The 20,199-nt window shown below is 42.5% G+C and overlaps 1 protein-coding gene across 1 annotated transcript in view; it reads left to right on the forward strand.

Annotated features, from left to right (window-relative positions):
- The window catches only part of LOC123432495 (myosin-8-like), a 29,510-nt gene extending 9,983 nt beyond the window's left edge, over positions 1 to 19,527 (forward strand). Inside the window, exons 16-39 of the mRNA XM_045115395.1 lie at positions 5,406 to 5,582; positions 5,667 to 5,798; positions 6,581 to 6,690; positions 6,771 to 6,831; positions 7,448 to 7,625; positions 7,720 to 7,925; positions 8,589 to 8,708; positions 9,287 to 9,385; positions 11,219 to 11,428; positions 12,407 to 12,546; positions 12,631 to 12,739; positions 12,923 to 12,961; positions 13,048 to 13,128; positions 13,229 to 13,399; positions 13,523 to 13,672; positions 15,699 to 15,872; positions 16,083 to 16,229; positions 16,304 to 16,374; positions 16,461 to 16,560; positions 16,698 to 16,754; positions 17,665 to 17,721; positions 17,822 to 17,902; positions 18,826 to 18,911; positions 18,997 to 19,527. Coding sequence (XP_044971330.1) covers positions 5,406 to 5,582; positions 5,667 to 5,798; positions 6,581 to 6,690; positions 6,771 to 6,831; positions 7,448 to 7,625; positions 7,720 to 7,925; positions 8,589 to 8,708; positions 9,287 to 9,385; positions 11,219 to 11,428; positions 12,407 to 12,546; positions 12,631 to 12,739; positions 12,923 to 12,961; positions 13,048 to 13,128; positions 13,229 to 13,399; positions 13,523 to 13,672; positions 15,699 to 15,872; positions 16,083 to 16,229; positions 16,304 to 16,374; positions 16,461 to 16,560; positions 16,698 to 16,754; positions 17,665 to 17,721; positions 17,822 to 17,902; positions 18,826 to 18,911; positions 18,997 to 19,111 — 2,871 coding nt within the window. The 3' untranslated portion in view covers positions 19,112 to 19,527. The remainder of the gene's footprint in view (positions 1 to 5,405; positions 5,583 to 5,666; positions 5,799 to 6,580; positions 6,691 to 6,770; positions 6,832 to 7,447; positions 7,626 to 7,719; positions 7,926 to 8,588; positions 8,709 to 9,286; positions 9,386 to 11,218; positions 11,429 to 12,406; positions 12,547 to 12,630; positions 12,740 to 12,922; positions 12,962 to 13,047; positions 13,129 to 13,228; positions 13,400 to 13,522; positions 13,673 to 15,698; positions 15,873 to 16,082; positions 16,230 to 16,303; positions 16,375 to 16,460; positions 16,561 to 16,697; positions 16,755 to 17,664; positions 17,722 to 17,821; positions 17,903 to 18,825; positions 18,912 to 18,996) is intronic.
- The last annotated feature ends 672 nt before the right edge of the window (positions 19,528 to 20,199 follow it).

Here is a 20,199-nt window from a genome sequence, read left to right on the forward strand (position 1 = left end):
CTAATATCCTTACCATGTTCATCTTTGCCACGGGAGCAAACGCCTCGTCATAGTCAATTCCATAAGTTCTACTATATCCTTTGTTGTCTTCCTCTTCCTCGGATCGCACCCTCACCCTGTAGATGCTTGATGGGCTGGGGCCGCGGTTTGCGATGCAAGCGGCGATCCTCCAGTCCAATGTGCCGCTGCGCACCTTCAGCCAGGCGCGGTCCTGCCTGGTGCTCGCCGAGCTCTCCATGGACCGGTGTGCTCGCACCGAGGGCGCCCAGGTTCTGGCTGTCCAGCATGAGGATTGTGGTGCCGATCGTTCCGACGACCGTGGCGACCACGGGGATCGCGGCGGCGACCGTGCACCCACTGGAGGCGGCGGCCGTGGGCGCGGTGACGCCCCCGCTGGACGTGGTGCGGGCGGGCAACTGTGGTTGGGCTACTTCGCCCCCATGGGGATGCCCTTCCCTCCGCAACGAGCCCCCTGGATTCCTCCCAATTCCAGCGGCATCCTCGCCCCTCGTCCAGGTCCGTCCACGTAGGCCTACCCCGTCCTGTACTCCAGTCCTTCGATGCCTGCCGCTCCAACACCCTACGCTGCAGCGCCACCCGCCTGGGATGCCTCTGCCATGTTCCATGCCGCGCCCAGCTACTGCTCGGCCTTCCTTGTCGGAGCTGAATGGATCATAGACACGGGCGCGGCCTCACACGTCACCGGCGATCCATGTACCTTGTCTACGTTCCATCCCTTATTAGCCCTATACTCGTCATATTATTGTTGACAATGGCTCACGCCTCCCTGTTCTTGGCACCGGTACTGCCACTCTCGCTCCGAAACCCTTTTATCTCCGCCACATTCTCCTCTCTCCCAACATAGTCAAGAATCTTATTTCCGTTAGCAAATTTACTTGCGATAATTTATGTTCGGTTGAATTTGACCCTCTTGGTTTTTCTGTGAAGGACCTATCCACAAAGGAGGTACTTCTGAGGGTCAACAATGACGACGATCTTTACCCCTTCACCGGAAATAATGGAGCTCCAACCGGCGCCTTAGTGGTTTCTACGCGTGATCTTTGGCACCGGCAGCTTGGACACCCCAGCTCCTCGATATTTTCTTGTTTTTCTTTAGATTTTCTTTCCGCATGTAATAATGAACCTCGTCCCTCCCATTTATGTACGGCGTGTCAGCTTGGCAAGCACACCCTCCTTCCATTCCGTACCTCCACCACCTACACTAGTGCTCCTTTCCAATTAATACATTGTGATCAAACCGGCCACCATGGCTTCACACAGCAGCCGAGGGTCGACTACGGGGTGACGTTCAGCCCCGTGGTCAAACCGGCCACCATTCGCGTCGTCCTCAGCATCGCCACGGCCAACGCTTGGACCATTAGACAGATGGATATTAAGAATGCCTTTCTCCATGGTGACCTTGTCGAGACTATCTACTGCCAGCAGCCCTCCGGCTTCCTCGATACCATTCATCCCTCCCACGTTTGTCGTCTCAACAAATCACTCTACGGGCTCAAGCAAGCACCCTGCACGTGGTTCCTACGAATCACCAAGTTCCTTCACTCCCTGGGCTTTGTGTCCTCCCAGTGTGACACCTCTTTTCATCATGCGGCGTGGTGACGCCCTTGCCTATCTTCTCGTTTATGTTGACGACATCATACTCACTGCCAGCGCTCCCGCACTCCTCCAATCCATCGTCACCTCCCTCACTCGTGAGTTCTCGATGAGTGACCGTGGTGACATACACCACTTTCTCGAGGTTAATGTCCACAGCTCCACCACATGCTTGTTTCTCTCACAGGAGCCGTAGGCCCTCGAGATTCTTGACCGTGCTCGCATGCTTAACTGCAAACCCATCTTCACACCAGTCGACACGAGTAGTAAGCTCTCCGGCACCGGCGGCACACCCTACTCCGATCCCACCCACTACCGCAGTCTTGCCGGTGCTCTTCAGTACCTCACGCTCACCCGCCCTGACATCTCCTATGCCGTGCAACAACTTCGTCTGGTCATGCATGCCCCGATGGATATACAATATAGCGTGTCCTTCGCTACATCCGCGGTACGACCCACTTCGGCCTCCAGCTCTACCGCTCCTCTCATGACCTCATTTCCTATAGTGATGCTGACTGGGCGGGTTGCCCTGACACCCGGCGATCCACCTCGGGCTTCTGTGTGTTCCTCGGCTCTAATTTGGTCTCTTGGTCGTCCAAACGCCAACACACCGTCTCCCGCTCCAACGCTGAGGCAGAGTACCATGCAGTTGCTAACTGTGTGGCTGAGTCATGCTGGCTTTGCCAACTTCTCGCTGAGCTTCATCGCCCTCCTCACAGAGCTACAGTCGTGTATTGCGAGAATGTGAGTGATGTGCATCTTTCCTCCAACCCCGTCTAACATCAGCGCACCAAGCATGTGGAGACCGACCTGCATTTTGTCCATGATCACGTGGCCCTTGGTGAGGTCAAAGTGCTCCAGGTCCCGACCACATCTCAGTTTGCTGATGTGTTCACCAAGGGCTTGTCGCCTTCAGTTTTTTGTGACTTTCGCTCTAGTCTGAACGTCTTACCGGGCGCCGTTCGGACTGCAGGGGTGGGGGGTGTTGAACTGTCACGTTATGTACAACCTATGATGTATATCTGGATATGTTTGTTATAACCGATAGACCTAGTCTCCAGGGTGTTTCGTAGTCCAACGCCATCTCCTAGGTAGTGCCCTGCATGTAGGGACTCCCTTCTATATATGTACCTGAGACTAACGAAGGCAATAAACAATGTGATTCACTTGTCTTTTGGTTCTTCTTTTTCACCGCGTGTTGGGGGCATGATTTTTTATTTCCTAATTTTTTCACTTGCAATTGAAATAAGTAAAACACAAAAACATAAAATACAAAAAATACTTAACAAAACATGCTGATATCTGCTTAACCAAGTCTAAGTCGACTGAGCCCTAGTCACACCCTGTTTTATTTGTGGAGAATATAGATGACTAATATTTGTGTTATTGTGTTGATCTAACCCTTGTATGGGTATATATAGGAGTACATGTGAGGGGAGAGAGACTTGGAGTAGAGCGCAAGTCGTACATGAGTTAAACATATTCTATCTCTAACTCCTATCTCTATCTTAAACACAATATACTTCTAACATTCCCCCTCAGTCGTAGCGGGGGTGAAGCGGACAATTGCGATTGAATTTGAAGTCTTGCACCTCTGTCATCTCCTCCACCGCGCCATCATCAACTGCGTCTTTGATGGGTCGACACCTAGGGCGGTGACTGCGTCCCCTTCTGGTGCCTTCCTTGTGTCTCCTCTATTCCCCCCCGCAGTCACAACGAGAGTGGCGTGGACGCTAGTGACGACGCGGACGCTGTTGACTGGAGTTTTTGCCGATGAATTGTTGTAGACCAAGCCATTAATGTCGATGTCGAGGTAGCCGATCATGGTGATGTAGCCGTGGTCGAGGTAGACGTGGTCAATGTGTGATCGTCGTGGATGATGAAGCCGCACAAAGCCGGAGGCACAAAAAAATGCGCTATGATGGAGCTGCAGACGTGGACGATGCACCTTGCGGATGTCAGAGGGTGCCGTTGGCGATGTGTCCACCGGTTTTGCCAGGACCGGAGGAAACCCATCGAGCACACATCGGTTTTGCCAGAATCGTGAGGCCGTGTAGGGGATGTCAATATAGTGACGCCGTGTCGATGCACTAGTGTCGTCGTGGATGACGTGGTCGACGTCGAGGTCGCGTCTTGCACAAAAAATCTGTCAAAGGACGCTAGGTGTCCATCTTGTGGACAAGGCAGCGGCGGTGTGTTGACGAAGATGTTGATGAAGACCATGTTTATGAAGACCTTGGCAATGAAGCGTCGGCGATGGCGTTGCATCAGCGTGTCGACGATAATGTGTCGCTTGAAGGCATCCCTTGCGGCGACCAAGTGTCGATGCCGTGTCGTGCCGGAGAAGTCGATGAAGAATTGCATCACTTTCCACACCGGCCTGGCGTGTGGGTGATGCATGTCGATGTTGCTTCTCGTAGTGTGCTCGACGATGAATCTGATGTAGTTTGGCTTGATGCAGCGCAGAACGATCGGTGTAGTTGTCCAACTTGATGATATGCCGAGGATCGATGCAGATCAGACGTACTTCAGGTGGAGCCTCTTAATCTTGTACACGTACGCAGCCTTGAGCCTAGATGGAGCCTGGATTCCATTCATGGACGTGAACACATGGGCTCTGCTTGTGTCACAGAGGTGCGCGGCCGACGAGATGCGTTGGAGTCGGCTCGGTGCTCCACGACAGGCGCAGGAGTCATGGCCTGGAGCTTTGCATGCTCTGGAGGAGTCGCCGAGCACATGCATGGATGCATGCACTGGAGGAGCGCCGAGCACATGCATGGCTGCATGCAGTACCCTGCGTGATTCGTTGCGGGTGTGGCAGCTGGCTGGTGTTCCGACGAGCTACGCGTCCGTGTCCTGTGCTGGCGTGCGATGTGTTGTCGATGTCTTGGGAGGCTCAACACAGGCGGAGATTGAATCTTGCTTGGATAATCTCGCGCACATAGACCTTACGGATCGTGTCATGCGCTGTCATATGCATCGATTTTGCACTGATTTTCACCGGAGATTAGAGGGTCGTGAGGATCTAATCTAGGAATTTTATTTGTGGCTAATTGGATCTAATCTACGAATTGAAATTTATCAAAATTGGGATCTAATCTAATCTAAAGAACCAATCCGATCTTTGATCGAGACTGGGTGCCGCGCCCCCGGGAAGAGGAGATTAATCTCCCCGGGGGATGGCGCGTCGCGGAAGTGGTGGAAGGTCCTAGGATCGGCGTCGTGAGACTAACCGCTCTGATACCATGTGGAAAATATAGATGACTAATATTTGTGTTGTTGTGTTGATCTAACCCTTCTAGGGGTATATATAGGAATACATGTGAGGGGAGAGAGACTTGGAGTAGAGGGCAAGTCGTACATGAGTTAAACATATTCTATTTCTAACTCCTATCTCTATCTTAAACACAATATACTTCTAACGTTATTATCAATCTAGTGAAACTAATTTGGTGTTGTAGATGTTAATATTTTTTTGGACTTGTTCAAATCTATGTTTTTTACTTAGAACAAAGCTAGAACTTCAATTAATTTGAAACGGATGGAGTATTTGTGATAGTACACTGACCACCTTTTCCAGTCATATATGTCTTCATCTCTTTTCGCTTGGACATGAACTATAATATAATCAATGCTGTAAAAAGAAGAACCCCCCCAAAACAATCGTACAACATAGAATCTGTACTTCTACACTGGTGATGGATTAGTCAGTTGGGTAAGGTAGTGCCACCACATTTGAGTCTCTACAGTTGAGGTTGACACACTTATGTAATAACTTCTTTCTTTTGTAGGTTACATACCAAACGGATCTATTCTTAGATAAGAACATAGATTATGCTGTAAACGAGCATCAAGATTTGTTACATGCTTCTACATGTCCATTTGTTTCAAGTCTTTTTCCTCTTTCTGAAGAATCGACTAAATCGAGTAAATCCACAAAGTTCACATCAATAGGTTCGAGCTTTAAGGTAAAGAAGTCATTGCTTATTTTATTTCAGTCTGTACTAGATTTGTTATGACAATTTATAAATTTTTTATCTGTAACATAACAGCAACAATTACAAGGTTTGTTGGAAACTCTCAGCGCAACAGAACCACATTACATGCGCTGCATAAAGCCTAATAATGTTCTCAAACCAGCAATTTTTGAGAACAGTAATGTTCTCCAGCAACTTCGATGTGGGGTAAGAAATTATAGCATTTTTAGTTATTTACTGGAAGTATGTACTTGATTTTTTTCTTCTTACTGCAGTGTACACACTGATATTTATACAAGGTCCACTTGAGTCATACATGAGTTTCGCGCGCCGTCGCTCTCTTCCGATTTCACGTGTTGACTTGTCTTCCACGTCACACGTGAGAGGGGGTGTTATACTATATGTGGATTGCACTAGCCCATTCCACCAGTTCGGACTTTTGGTTGCGTTGGTTAGTTCATGAAGCTTAACAGCCACCATCTATCCCTAAATCTTCTACGTGGTGTAGAATTATACATTCGGTGTAGCTGTTCTTTTCACAAACATAAATACAACTTCTATCATAGAATAGGAGGAAAGGTGGAGAACCAAGAGGAAACATAAGCACCGGCATTGGAAGAGTTGAAGGAAGGTGCAACTAACTGGCACACTATGTTGGCCTGGGAGGGAGTGGCTATCCTTGCAGCCTAGCAAGGTCGGGTTTGGGGATTTTCAGCTGCTGCATTGTGTTATCGTGTGGTACATGTGGGAGAGTGGGCAGTGAGAGTTGAGGCATTACTTATCGGGAATGAGAAGTAACAGTGCACTCGCTTGGGAGTGTGGCTTAGTGCAGGCCTAAGGTTTCTGGGGGGTTGTGCTTCACAAATTTGGGCCAATTATGAAAACTTTTCTACCGACCCCCGTTGGGGTCACTATGCCAAAATTTGGGCCTTTTGCAGTTTTCTAAGAACTAGCGTTTTGAGAGTAACACTGTTATATTTTGTATACAGGGGGTGCTAGAGGCAATAAGAATAAGCTGTCTAGGATATCCGACAAGGCGGACATTTGAAGAATTTGTTGATCGCTTTAGTGTTTTACGACCAGAAGTTCTTGGTTTATGGTAATTCTAAGGTGTTTGATTCGAGTTCTTAGGAATTTTTCTTTGTGTTTAAGCACTCTAAACTAATCCTTCATTGGCAGTCATGATGAAGTTACTGCCACAAACATGCTCCTTGAGAAAGTAAATCTCACAGGTTATCAGGTGACTACTAAGTACTGAAATGAGTGGTGGTGATATGTTCAGTTTAATCTATATCCTGTTCCAGCTCTACAAGATTAGTCTTTCTTTGGCTTCTCAGATGTTTTCCTCTAATGTCAAGGCCGCAATTTATTTCCTATTTTCCATATTGTAAACATGCCAGTCAGATAAGCAGTTTAAGTTGCATCTTGCATGGTCTATCTGTATATATGTTTGCGAACTCAGCCTTTACGCGAGCTACTGTAGATGCCTAAAATAATAGTGATATGTGCTGTAGATATCATATTATTCTATCACAGAGGTTACTTTTTGGAACAGTGTTATTGTATTTTCTTGGTTGAATGCAAACCAGACTTGGCCAAAACCAATTCAGACACAGGATCTTGTGTGGTACTATGATAAAAATGTTATCAATCATCCCAGAAAGGTTGAATCACTGACCACAGAGTTTCATGTTTATTCTGTCAATAGATTCATCAAATTTATTGGTAGGATGAATAATAAGTTTAATGCGGTATCACCATCCGTATCTGCACAAATTATTTCTTCTATACTTCTAATGCTGATGTTGGTTTTAATTCCTTTTGGTTTATCCGATGGTCTGATGTCCAATCTACAGATAGGGAAAACAAAAGTGTTTCTGCGTGCTGGTCAGATGGCTGAATTAGATGCTCGGAGGACTGAGGTCTTGAGCTATTCTGCTAGTAAAATCCAGCGAAAAGTTCGGTCGTTCCTGGCTCGCAGAAATTTCATTCAGCTGCGAATGTCTTCTGTTCAGCTTCAGGCAATGTGCAGAGGTAAATTTTGTTCGATTAATGTGGCAAATAGCATCACATTTGAGCATTTGATTTTTCTGTGGAGATAATGACTTTTGAGCTGTGATAACTGAAGGACAAATTGCAAGGCATTATTATGAAGATCTCCGTAGGAAGGCGGCTTCATTAAAAATTCAGACCTACTATCGTATGCACTTTGCAAGGAAAAACTACAAAGATCTCTATTCTGCATCAACTACTATACAATCAGGTCTACGTGGTATAGCTGCTCGCAATGAACTTCATTTCCGTCAGCAAACAAAAGCGGCAGTGATTATTCAGGTGTGTTTTCGGGTCTCATGTTATCGCGTGTAATAAGATGTTCAGAATAGAATGGTCAAGTTTTTTTTTTTTGCTACTCAAACTCATGTGGTGCTCTTTCTATGAGTAAATATTTTGGATCACAATTCTAATACAGCCTAGATATTACGGTGTTGGTTTTTCAGTATCCAATTTTTTTTTGTTACCCTAAATTGTATTTGTGGCATTTGTGCTCCCAACGAAACATGCATATTTAGGTGATATGTTAAATGCCACACTGGATAAACTATAAATTTGTCTAATTGGAAGTACTCTACACATTATATGATGCAACCACATCTTATTAATGTAACTATGTAATATACTGAACGTAGTTCGATGAAATAACTGTTAGCTAGTACAAAATACATGAATCCTTTTTTTTTCTGAATGGAAAACTGTAAAGGAGGTCCATGAATCATGGTTCTTTTGTTCATGTTAAACAAATTAAACCTTCCTGCCATTTGTCTTAATTGCCATAACATTCTCCCATTTCCAATATCTCTTCTTCTTCAAGTGTGTATCTGTCTTGGTGATATACTCAAGCCTATCCAAATGTATATCTCCCTTTTCTTACTGTTCACTCTTAACCTCATATATGTTACATCATCTTAACCTTACTCTCAATGATTTCGTTCACCACAGAGTTGCTGCCGTAGTGATTTAGCAAGCTCACGGTACATGGGCTTAAAGAAGGCAGCGATTACAACCCAGTGTGCTTGGAGAGGAAGGGTGGCCAGAAGAGAACTTAGAAAACTTAAAATGGTAGGAAAAAAATGTCCCGGCTATCCTTATCTTTCATTGCCCCGTTATTTTTTAGAAAAGGAGGCTAAGCCTCTCTGCATCGTTAACCTTACTCTCTGCATCGAGAGATGCATATGGCCATACATTGCCCCGTTATTATAGTATTATTTGATTATTTGATTCATTAGTAATGTGCCATAAGAAATCAAGTATCTCTAGTGACATGTGGTGCTGTCGCTGCTCATTGTGAACTGCTGTTGGTCACAGGAAGTTCAAAACTTGGTCAATTTATAATGTGGCAATGCTATTTGAAAGTTTGAAACTCCACCAGTGCTACTAGAACTTATAGCTTCATTAGTTTATGTTGAACATTCTCCAATTATAGGTTGTACCTTAGATTACCTCCTATAGATGAAAAATATCACCATGCCAGCTTAAATGTTATTCCTAAAACCCTGTTACCTGCAAGCTCACTTAATGTCCAATATGTCCACAGCTGTCACACTTCTGGTACTCTGGAAGTCTGGATCATCAATGAGCGCATATATCAGGGTTTAATACATGCTCTATTGACATGATTTCTTCTTTGTTATTTTTAGGCTGCAAAAGAAAGTGGTGCTCTGCAAGCTGCAAAGAATAAGTTGGAGAAGCAAGTTGAGGAGCTCACTTGGCGGTTGCAACTGGAGAAACGCATGAGGGTAAACTACTGGATTAGTGTACTTTACTGTCTTACTATTTATGTTGCAGAGGTCTATGTTTGATATAGTATTTGCTATTATCTCATGCATACCGGATTGTTATTCTTCTCAATAAGCTATTATCAGTGTCTCCATGTCCAAATGAAAGAAACTGATGTCTTACTATTATCTCATACATACTTTACTGTCTTACATACTATTTAGCCTGCTCCTCCTAGTCTTCACATTGTGCTGCCCCGGCTGGTTTCTTGGATGTGTCTGTGTGTGTGAGAAAGGAGATGCCTCAAAAGGAAAAAAGACAGGATTATGTGAGCCAGCCTGATCTTTTCGCTCTGTGTGAACGCATCTCCTGTCGTTTTCCCCTCATCAATCGTGACTCTTCCACCCCACGGACAGATTGGCCGGTCCCTACCAACCAACGCGTGCGTGTGCTCACGTCCGCCTGATTAGATCGGATGGCAGCAACGAGCACACACTCCGTAGCGCACAAGGCTGCACAGTTAAGAATTAGATTTCTCGAAAGCATAATAGTAAATCTGCCACTAGCTTCTAATTCTATGACATATACAATCGACAATGCCGTTGTAGCCATTTCATCTTGTCGTTTTATCGAGGTGATTTAGCTTGGCCTTCAAACTTATCCCAGTCCAGGCTGCGCATGGGCAGACTCGCTCGACGGCCTGGCCTGAAAGCCCGGTGCTCAGGCTGGCTTGGGCCTCATTTTTTCGCCAGAAGCCATATGCGAGAGCCCAAAAAATCCTGGGAGAAGCCATTCCCCCCCTAGAAATTAGCTATAATACGACTTCATCATTTTATCCCAAAACAATAATTTAATATTTTCTTGATATGAAATCAGTGTTTTTCCGGGCCTTGGGCCAGGCCGGGCTTGGCACTTTGAGGTCAGGTTTTGCAAACCCAGCCTGGCACAGGGTATGACCATGCTTTTTCTCGAGGAGGAGGTTATTTTCAATTATGCGGCAAGATTGGACGCAATTTGCCGAAATCAGCACAGCGGGTTACTTTGGGAAGAGTAAAGACCCACTTAGGCTCCGTTTGCGGTTGCTAAACTATTCTGTGCTAAATTTATTTTATAATCGGCTGTTGAGAAATTGACACAGAAGCAAGAAAATGGTTGTTAGACAAACGAAAGTATAAGCAAAGGTTGGTTGGAAAAGCTGGATTCAGATTATAATATCCACCCCAATGACAAATGCAGCCTTAGACGGATTTAGGAGGTAAATCTGCATTTTGATGGTTGTGGGTATACTTGTGAATGCGGTATAAGTTTTGGGACCAAGAGTGCACTTCGCTCTATATTCAATCAATGTGTTTTGAAAGCATAGTAGGTACATTCTCTAGACAATTTATCTGTTCTTCCCCAGGACATCGAATTGCTTGAACACATGAATACATTTAAATGAATGTTTGTGTATCACAACCATTCTCCTATTTTTGAACTGTGAATTGCTAACTGAATGTAGATCCTTTCCAGTCCATTTTAGAGCAATTGTAACTATTCTTTATAGTGATACTTTATCGTAGTCACTCTTTGCATCTGATCTGCACATCTTGTCAACTGTTAGATTTGTTCCTAGTATCGAACTCCTAATCACACTATGTCAATCAAGTAGTCCATTATAAAAGTTGTACTAACACGGTATATCACAATAACTGAAAATTCACACTTAACCTAATACACAATTAAGTTAAATTAGTGTGCAACTATGTAAAATGGATAGTACTGTTGGCACAACCTAGGTCGTAATAAGCATTCAATCTAGTTTCCCTTTTAAATCATTATTTAAGTGCCTTATGCATTTTGCTGGCCTGCAGACCGACATGGAAGAAGCCAAGACACAAGAAAATAAGAAGTTGCAACAACAATTACAGGAATTGCAATTCCAGTCCAAGGAGACAAAAGATATATTAAGAAGGGAACAGGAAAATGCAAAAACAGCATTGGAGAAAGCTGCCTTAGTACCAGAGATCCAAGTTGATACAACTCATGTTGACAGGCTTACTGCTGAAAATGAGAATCTTAAGGTGAATGTGATACTGATAGTATCATCTTTTATCTTTACTGCAGTAGTTTCATTGTGTTTCTCAGTCTGTCCACTCTGGTGGAGTCATGGTAACCTGCAAATACATTCGCCATGAGTGGATTGTATAAAGTCAGGCCATTATATGAGCTGAGTTGATTGAAGGCAATATATGCGTCACAATATGTGATGAGAGTTCAAGCAAAATTAAGAGAGTGCAATATTTCACGGCCTAACTTTAAGCATGAGCTACCTAGTTGTATGTGGCATAGCGGGGCCATCGACACTGACAAATATACTCCCCAAGCATGACGATTCTCTAGCTGGTAATGGTGCTGCTACCTTGACCAGTGTAGAAAACATTATCCCGTGCTAATAGTATCACTTGTTAGGTCCTAATGGATATTTTCTCTGAACTATTTTTTATGAACATATTACACATGCAAAACCATAAGTTGGAGCTAACACAATACTTCAATCATTTTTGGAAGTCATGGTATTAGGCTTGATTACCATTTATGCAAATTAGCTTAGTCGCTTCAGTAGTGAAAACGAGAAACTGAGAACAAATGCATTGTCTAATTAAATTCTTTGATCTGTTAAAAGTGGTTGGACTTTGAATCCGTTCTAAAAACAGCTAATTTGTTTGGCACTTTATGCGAATAATCATTTCTTCTCCAATTGTTTTTGCTGCCTCTGCATGGCTTCATACACCTATATTTTAGAATAAACGCCTGAGAAACTGTCATAACTTATTTAATAATAACTAAAAGGACCATGATGAAATACCCATCCTAATCTTGCACCATTGATTCGAAGGGAAGTTAACTCGACAAGCGAGTAATGCTGATCAAATGTGTTCCTGAGCATTTTTTGGTCCTTACAGTAAACCTAGTGACATTATCAATTAATTTCTCCTATTCATATCTATATAATGTTATTTCTAGTGAATGACTGAAACAATTTCCTTCAATATTTTTAGACACTGGTGGTTTCTCTCGAGACAAAAATTGATGAAACAGAACAGAAGTTTGAAGAAATGAAGAAAGCCAGAGAAGAATTGCTGAAGAAAGCTACAGATGCCGAGTCAAAGATAAATGGACTGACCAACACAATGCTAAGGTTACCTTGATGTGGACAAATCTTGTAAAGGCATTGATTTTCCAATTAGCTTACACAATTTTCTTTATATTGTGTGACCGGCAGTTTTCAAGAAAAGTTGACTAATATGGAAGCTGAAAATCAACTTCTCCGGAAGCAGGCTATGTTGCATTCTAGTCTGAAAACAATATCTGAGAATACTTCTCCCAAATCTGTACGTGGTCTCTGTGTCTAACCCTGCTTCCTTCTGTCCCAACCTTGTCCATTATAGCGCTTTTTTTTTATTTACACGCAAGTGTTTGAACACAGAGATAGGTCTGCTGGTATTTATTTTCCATTTATACATGTTTCCACGTTTTTATTATTGACATACTTCTATTGCCTTCCACCTTTGCAGAATTCGACTAATGGCAGCCCACACTATGAGGAACAGATGGTCAGAAGAAATTATCTTATACAATATGTTAAGTCGCTTCACTGTTTGTTTTTATGTTTGAATCTAAACTTGTCATTTCTACCCAGACACCTCATGGCACTCCTCGAGCACCCAAGGATTATGGGAACTTCGCACATCCAAGGGCATCCTTTTCTGAGAGGCAGCATGTACGTTGAATTTGTTATATTTAAATGTTTAAACAACGTAGTGAAGTTATAAAAACATATACCTTATGATGATTGGTTTTGCCCTTTTATTTTTCTGCAGGAGAGTGTGGATACACTTATAAACTGTGTTACTGAAAATATTGGCTTTAGCGAAGGAAAACCAGTTGCTGCAATAACCATATACAAATGTCTTGTTCACTGGAAGATCTTTGAAACAGAAAAAACATCTGTTTTTGATAGGCTTATTCAAATTTTTGGTTCGGCGATGCAGGTATTCTCTGCTGCTTTTGATCCTATTTTTTACAATGAATTGTTTCACAAGATTTTTGTTTCTCATGCATCTCTACCAGTTTAATCAATCTGTTCTTAAAGCATGGCATTGTCTGTATTTCAGTATCATGATAGCAATGAGGATCTTGCATACTGGCTATCGAACTCATCGACTTTATTGATTATACTACAAAAGAGCCTAAAAGCTGTTGGCTCAACCGGAACCACTCCACATAAAAGACCACAGAGTCAGTCATCGTTCCTTGGGAGGATGGTATGTTCCATTGCTTATGTACTATAGGATCAGCATATCAATCATATGGGTTGGGAAGCCCTTGAAATTTGGAGCAACCTGTGTTCTAAACTATCAATACTGATTCTGTTCTTTTTTTAACTAATATTTTTTTTGATCACTCTCTCTGAATGGCCCCTATTTTTCATAAAAATGAGCATGTGAAATGACATTAGTAGATTTGTTGATACTACCTTCACCATGTCATATTTGATGAAAGGATGAAAGATCTTGAGCGTGTAACTAATAGTTAGTACTCCATCCGTAATTCCATGAGTGATGTTTTACATTCATGCAGTCAAATTCTTTGAAATTTGTTCTCTGAATCTCTGATAACTCTGTATGCCGAAAGTATCTAAACTGACAACATGGTATTGTCATTGGTTTGATGCTAGAATATTCCTGTAGAATTAGTTAGGTCATCCTTACATTGGATGATATCTTTCCTAGTTATGCGTCTTTGTGATGGTTCTGAGCGTACTAAAAGCATCTCCAGGGGATTACCGAAAACTACCCCTCCTATATGCAATTTAGGGTGACACCCTATAATAGGGAGAGCACTTTTCGGCCTCCTGCCTCGGCGGACTACCAATAATACACCCCTCCTATATCTCCTTTTTCTTCTATTTCCCTTATGTTGTGCATCTACACCATGTTAACGCCATTTTCACGTCATAATAATTTAAACTTTTATGTTTGTACCACATACTCCCTCCGTTCCTAAATATAAGTCTTCTTAGAGATTCCAATATGAACTACATACGAATGTATATAGGCGTATTTTAGATTGTAGATTCACTCATTTTGCTCCGAATGTAGTTCATATTGTAACTCGGAAAGACTTATATTTAGGAACGGAGGGAGTACAATTTAACAACGTTTCAAATCCATAATTTCTTAAATTCAAACATAACACAGGGTCCAAATGTATTAACATAGATCATCCAAAACAAAATATCGTTCGCCTAAATTGCATCACACACTTCCACTGCCAACCACACATAACATTCACATATGATATCTGTGGATCATCATGGTCATCCGTGCTCATCTCCATCTTGGTAAGAACCTTCTCGATCATGACCCTCAATGGCATGCGTTCCTCGATGACCTTTTGGCTCCATCCACCTTGCCTCCTTCTCTTGCTTCCCCCCAGCCTCCATTTCTTTCGTTGCTGAGATCAAATCGTGGACAGCATCCATGTAGATAGCACCTTGTCCTCCTCTCTTCAACTTCTCTTTCTCTTGCTTCCTCCCTGGGAGGTCTACTCATTGGCGTCAGGGAGCTCGGAGTGCACCTTCTATCGCTCTCCTCATCAACATCAACATGAACATATGGTTGCCGGCGTGGGATACCGCGGCAGCTGGCGGTGATGGACAGGGGGGGGGGGGGGGGTCTGTGGTTTTGGCGGTGCCATCTTGCATGTGGTGGTTTTCCGAGCCGCCTATCACACTGGGTCAGGACCGGGAGTAGCGGTGCCAAGGGGGCGGATGGGAGCGGCGGAGGCAGTGGTTGGGATGACGACGTTGGCTGCAGTGACCTCTGCTCGTCGGATCCATGTCAGACGGTTGCTGCCCTTGGTGGTGGAAACAGCAGCCTGGAGGTGGTGAGTCTGGGTGGCACGGTGGGTGGCTTGATGGGAGGAAATATCAGCTTGCAAAAAAAAATGTTGGTATTAGGGTGTGGGGTGTCACACCCTACATGGAGGGGGTCAAGTGAGAATATAGTGCATCACCCTAAAAACTATAGTTACTGGAAGTGGAATTGGTAGTCTGCTGAAGCACAAAAAGTAGGCTTTTGGGCAGTTTTTAGGTATTGGGGGTGGAATTGGTCGTCTCTTGGAGATGCTACACTTCCCATTTAATACTTATATCTTGTTTTCAATATAAATGAGTAAGACATTTTGTGCTCTGACTCTTAGCATGGCATGGCACTACTGTTTTACTTCTTCCTGTGATCAGATGATCAGTACTTGATAGCTGTGCTGTTATGTGGTGTTATATGGCAGGTATTTCGTTCTTCCACCATTACTGTCGATATGGATCTTGTGCGTCAAATCGAAGCCAAGTATCCTGCATTTCTTTTCAAGCAGCAACTTACAGCATTTGTGGAAGGCTTATATGGAATGATCCGTGACAATGTCAAGAAAGAATTATCTGCATTGCTCTTGCATGCTATTCAGGTACTCGTGTGATCTTGGCCGGTTAATTTCATATATTGCACATTCAGGATATGCATCTTTGTTTCACTAAGCCCCCATTATTTGTTGACTAGGCTGTCCTTTATTACATTCAAAATTTTGCTATTTTGATGCATTCACCTGCACGTCTTTGCAATGTTTTACTATTTTACTTTTATTAGGATTAATTTTTGGATTATGTTGGAACTGCAGGTCCCGAGAATTATGAAAGCCAGTATGGTAAGACGTTCATTTGGGTCATCAAGTTTGAGGGGGCGTTCATTTTCAAATCAAGGTAGCTATTGGCTGGCGATAGTTGACAATTTGAATGAACTCTTGAATATCTTGCGAGAAAATTGTGTAAGTGTTTACTAACTATACATAAAATCCTTGCAATTAGTGAATAGTACTCTTAACATCTTCTTACATTTTAGGTCCCTGCTATTTTTATTCGGAAGATATTTACCCAGATTTTCTCATTTATCAATGCTCAACTTTTCAATAGGTAATTATCTGCTGATTCTTGCATTAGCTTTGCCATTTTCTTCCCAATGTATAAATTGGTTGTTCTGTCAATGCATTACTCTGCAGTCTACTTGTGCGCCATGAGTGCTGCTCTTTTAGCAATGGAGAATATGTAAAACAAGGATTGGCACAACTAGAGGTGTGGTGTGGAGAAGTGAAACCAGAGGTAATCATATGACACTGCTGCATATATTTGAGATTCTAGTACAAGTGCATTATTGGCATAATCCAGTAATGATATTGCTAACACTCAAAGATGTTCATTTTTTTTCCTGCTCCAACCTAACTGTTAAATACTAACAGTATGCAGGATCTGCATTGCATGAACTCAGGCACATAAGGCAAGGTGTTGGTTTCTTGGTATGTTACTAGACATGTGCTTTTAGATCCACTCATTATTACTAGACTAGTTCCCACGTATTATCATTGCCTATCTTTAACTTGCATTGTCCCAAGTTGCGTACGGCATATCAAATGGTGAAGCTGTTGCGAGAGATAAAGTGTGGAGATTGTTAAACAAATATCAAGAGATAATGTGCACATTCAATAATTATGGTCAGTGTAAAATATATTACGGATTAAATCCAGTTCATAGGTGGTCTTAGAGTCCAAGATGTTGATCCGTACCGTACAAATGTATGAGTGTGATCAGTATAGTTAGTTTTCTAGGCTGTAACACTGCTTTCTTTAGTGGGAGAAAAGGAAATATATCTATGTTTCATACTTATGTACTACTCCCTTTCTCTATTTAAATGGCGCACATGTATTTCAAGGTTCAACTTTGACCAACAAAATGTGGGTATGTCTCACAAAAGTTATGCCATTCTCACATGCAGGAACAACGAGGGTACCATGTAAATAGAGACAGAGGAGTAGGCTATAGGTTGAATATTTATATTGTGTTTTCCGGAAACTGATCGAAAGTTAAGTTACCAGAGTAACATTTTATAGAACTTAATAAAATTACACATTTTCCAAATCCATATTGCTACCGGAGCAATGTTTTAAGCTCATGCACCAAATTCATAGTGCTACATATGGGCAGCCTAGGCCCTTTTGGTATGTCACCCTAGCCAGCAAATTGGCAATACTTGTTATCGTATCTGCTTGATAAGGTGATGCAAAAAATGATGTGAATTTAGTTTCTTTTCCTGGCTTCCGTTGATAAACCTGATATGCCAGTAGATGCTTGTATTTTATGTTCCATGTCTTCCATGGGGTTTGACATGAATGCTAAATAGTCAATGCACATATTTTTGTTGTTATGCAGGTCATATTCAAGAAGTTCAGAATTTCATATGATGAGATAGTCAATGATCTCTGCCCAGTGAGTTATTTCCCTCCCTCTGTGTGTTGGGGGTGACATTCGCATGTCACATATGCAGGAACAAATAATTAGACATTGCATTTTCTATGTTATTATGCAGGTGCTAAGTGTCCAGCAGCTCTACAAAATATGCACACAGTACTGGGATGACAAATATAACACAGAGAGTGTATCTGAAGAAGTAAGTGGAGAAAGTCCAATCTTGTCATGTAAATGATTATCATGAAAGCTGGTCTTCTTTGTCTACTGAATGTGATGCAATTTTTTACTCCATATTACTCCCTCCGTCCCAAAATTCTTGTCTTTGATTTGTCTAGATATGAATAGATACATTCATATCTAGACAAATCAAAGACAAGAATTTTGGGACGGAGGGAGTACAAAATAGTTCCCACATTGGTTCCTCCAGGTTTTCATATCCAGTCCCTACATTGCAAAGCACCCCAAAGCCCAAACAGCTAAAATTTCCACTCTGTACTCAAAATTAGATAACCAAGCTGAGCACAACCTGCACATGCTTTTTGCTATGCTCGGAGAGTGCGATAGTCAGGTTAAATTTGCACTTCACTGTGAGCAGCACATACCTAAAATGCAATTTACATCTATAATTCTGGCAGTTCTTCCAACTCCACCAAATGTAGCTAACAACCTGGGTTTATAACAGTCCGTGCCATTAATTGTAGAGGAAAATGACCGTGGTACCCATGGTGTTATTGTGTAGGAAATACGAGAGAGAATAATTAGTATGCATGTTAACCATAAATGATGATTGGGGTCAAAAGAGGGAAGCAATCTTAATCTACGTGCAAGCCTTATATTTTGAAAGAAGATTGAAAACATAGTAGGTCTTATATTTTGAAAGAAGATTGAAAACACAGTATGCCTTTATATAAGCAACATTCATGCAAACCTATCGAGGTGCCGTTTGAAAAGTTTGTATTGCTATGAAGTGCCACTTCAAACTTTTGAATCTATCCAATATCACTCCAAAAGCGCTTGTACATTTTCGTGTTGTTATCCTGGTTTCAAACTTTTAATCGACTTCTCATCCATTTATATGACATTGGGTAGGCCAGGGCTTATTGATTTGCTTCTTGATTGTAGGTTCTTGATGAAATGAGAACTTTGATGACAAAGGAATCGGACCATAATGCTTCAGAGGGTGCCTTTTTACTGGATGATGAAATAAGGTACACGTGTTTTTTTACTATGCCGGGCATACTTCCAAGGATATGCTAAACACTGGGCTTTTGGGTTTTGTTTGTTTGCTTGCAGCATGCCGATATCACTTGAGGAGATAGCAGATTCCATGGATGTTAAGGAATTTCAAAACGTGGCCCCACCATCAGAACTCGTCGCAATGTCTGCCTTCCAGTTCTTGAAAAGTTGACCAGGCCCTCTTCCCAATTCTTGAAAAGCTGATCGAGCCCTCCAAGATGCTGTCTGTTCATTCCCTTGGACATGTTCTGCTGAACTGTGCCAGCAGATCTATGTATTCTTCCTCATCAATGTTGTAAATTCAACCTAGGGTTTCCCTTCTGCCCTGCAGTTATGTTGTGCCATGTAAATCATCATTCTTTCCTAGATAGATTGGTCTTTTCTCCCAATTTTTTGTTGGCTGGGTTGGGAATAATTTCTTCACCCTCCCAAATCCCCGTCACAAAAAGAGTGGAGTAATTCATTCTTTGTAGCATATAGAACAAAGAGCGACACCTACACCATGTCTATCCATATTCTGTCATATTTGATGTGAATAACTGTATAGTTTAACATAATTTTTTCTTCAATTCATTCTTGTGTTGTGAATGCCTGTTTTTTATTTATTTTGGAAGTTTTTTGGAGGGCGTCGATTCTGGGTTGCACAACGATTGTGGAAGTTTTTTGGAGGAAACTGAGGGACAAAATCCAGTTATTTTTAGCTTCTACTCCTAGAGACAACTTAGAAGTACCATGATAAATGTAGTGGCCTTTTCTTATCAATGCAAATTCGGGCTAAACAGAAGATTTGCATGTGGTGGGTCCGAAGACTGGAGTTGTAATATTGTTTTACCATTTTGTGGGCATAGATAGGTTGTGAAGATGACGTCGATGAAAAGGTATTGAACATGAAATTTATCCACCTCGATGAGAAGAACAAGTTTGCTTTTGGGATCATTGCGATTCGAGATCATATGCAACCTCTATGATCCGCCAAAGAGAGCTATTTTATACAAATTAAGGCTGGAAGTTTCGGCTCTCCTTCTCCGAGTAAGGTTAGAGCATCTCTAGTAGAACCCTCAAACCCCCAAACCCTTAAAAATAACCGCTTTTATACAGTTTTCGTCCGGAAAACGGCGTAGACTTAGACCCTTAAACCCGTAAATATTTTTAGAGGTCCGACCCTCAAACGTCATCGCAGCCTGTAGAAGTGAGGGTTGGGGGGAGTTTCTCCCCCCAACCTGCAATCCATTTTCTCGCGAGCGCGGGAGGAAGTTTCAG

The sequence above is a fragment of the Hordeum vulgare genome, chromosome 1H (assembly GCF_904849725.1).
Source record: "Hordeum vulgare subsp. vulgare chromosome 1H, MorexV3_pseudomolecules_assembly, whole genome shotgun sequence".
Classification (NCBI taxonomy): domain Eukaryota; kingdom Viridiplantae; phylum Streptophyta; class Magnoliopsida; order Poales; family Poaceae; genus Hordeum; species Hordeum vulgare.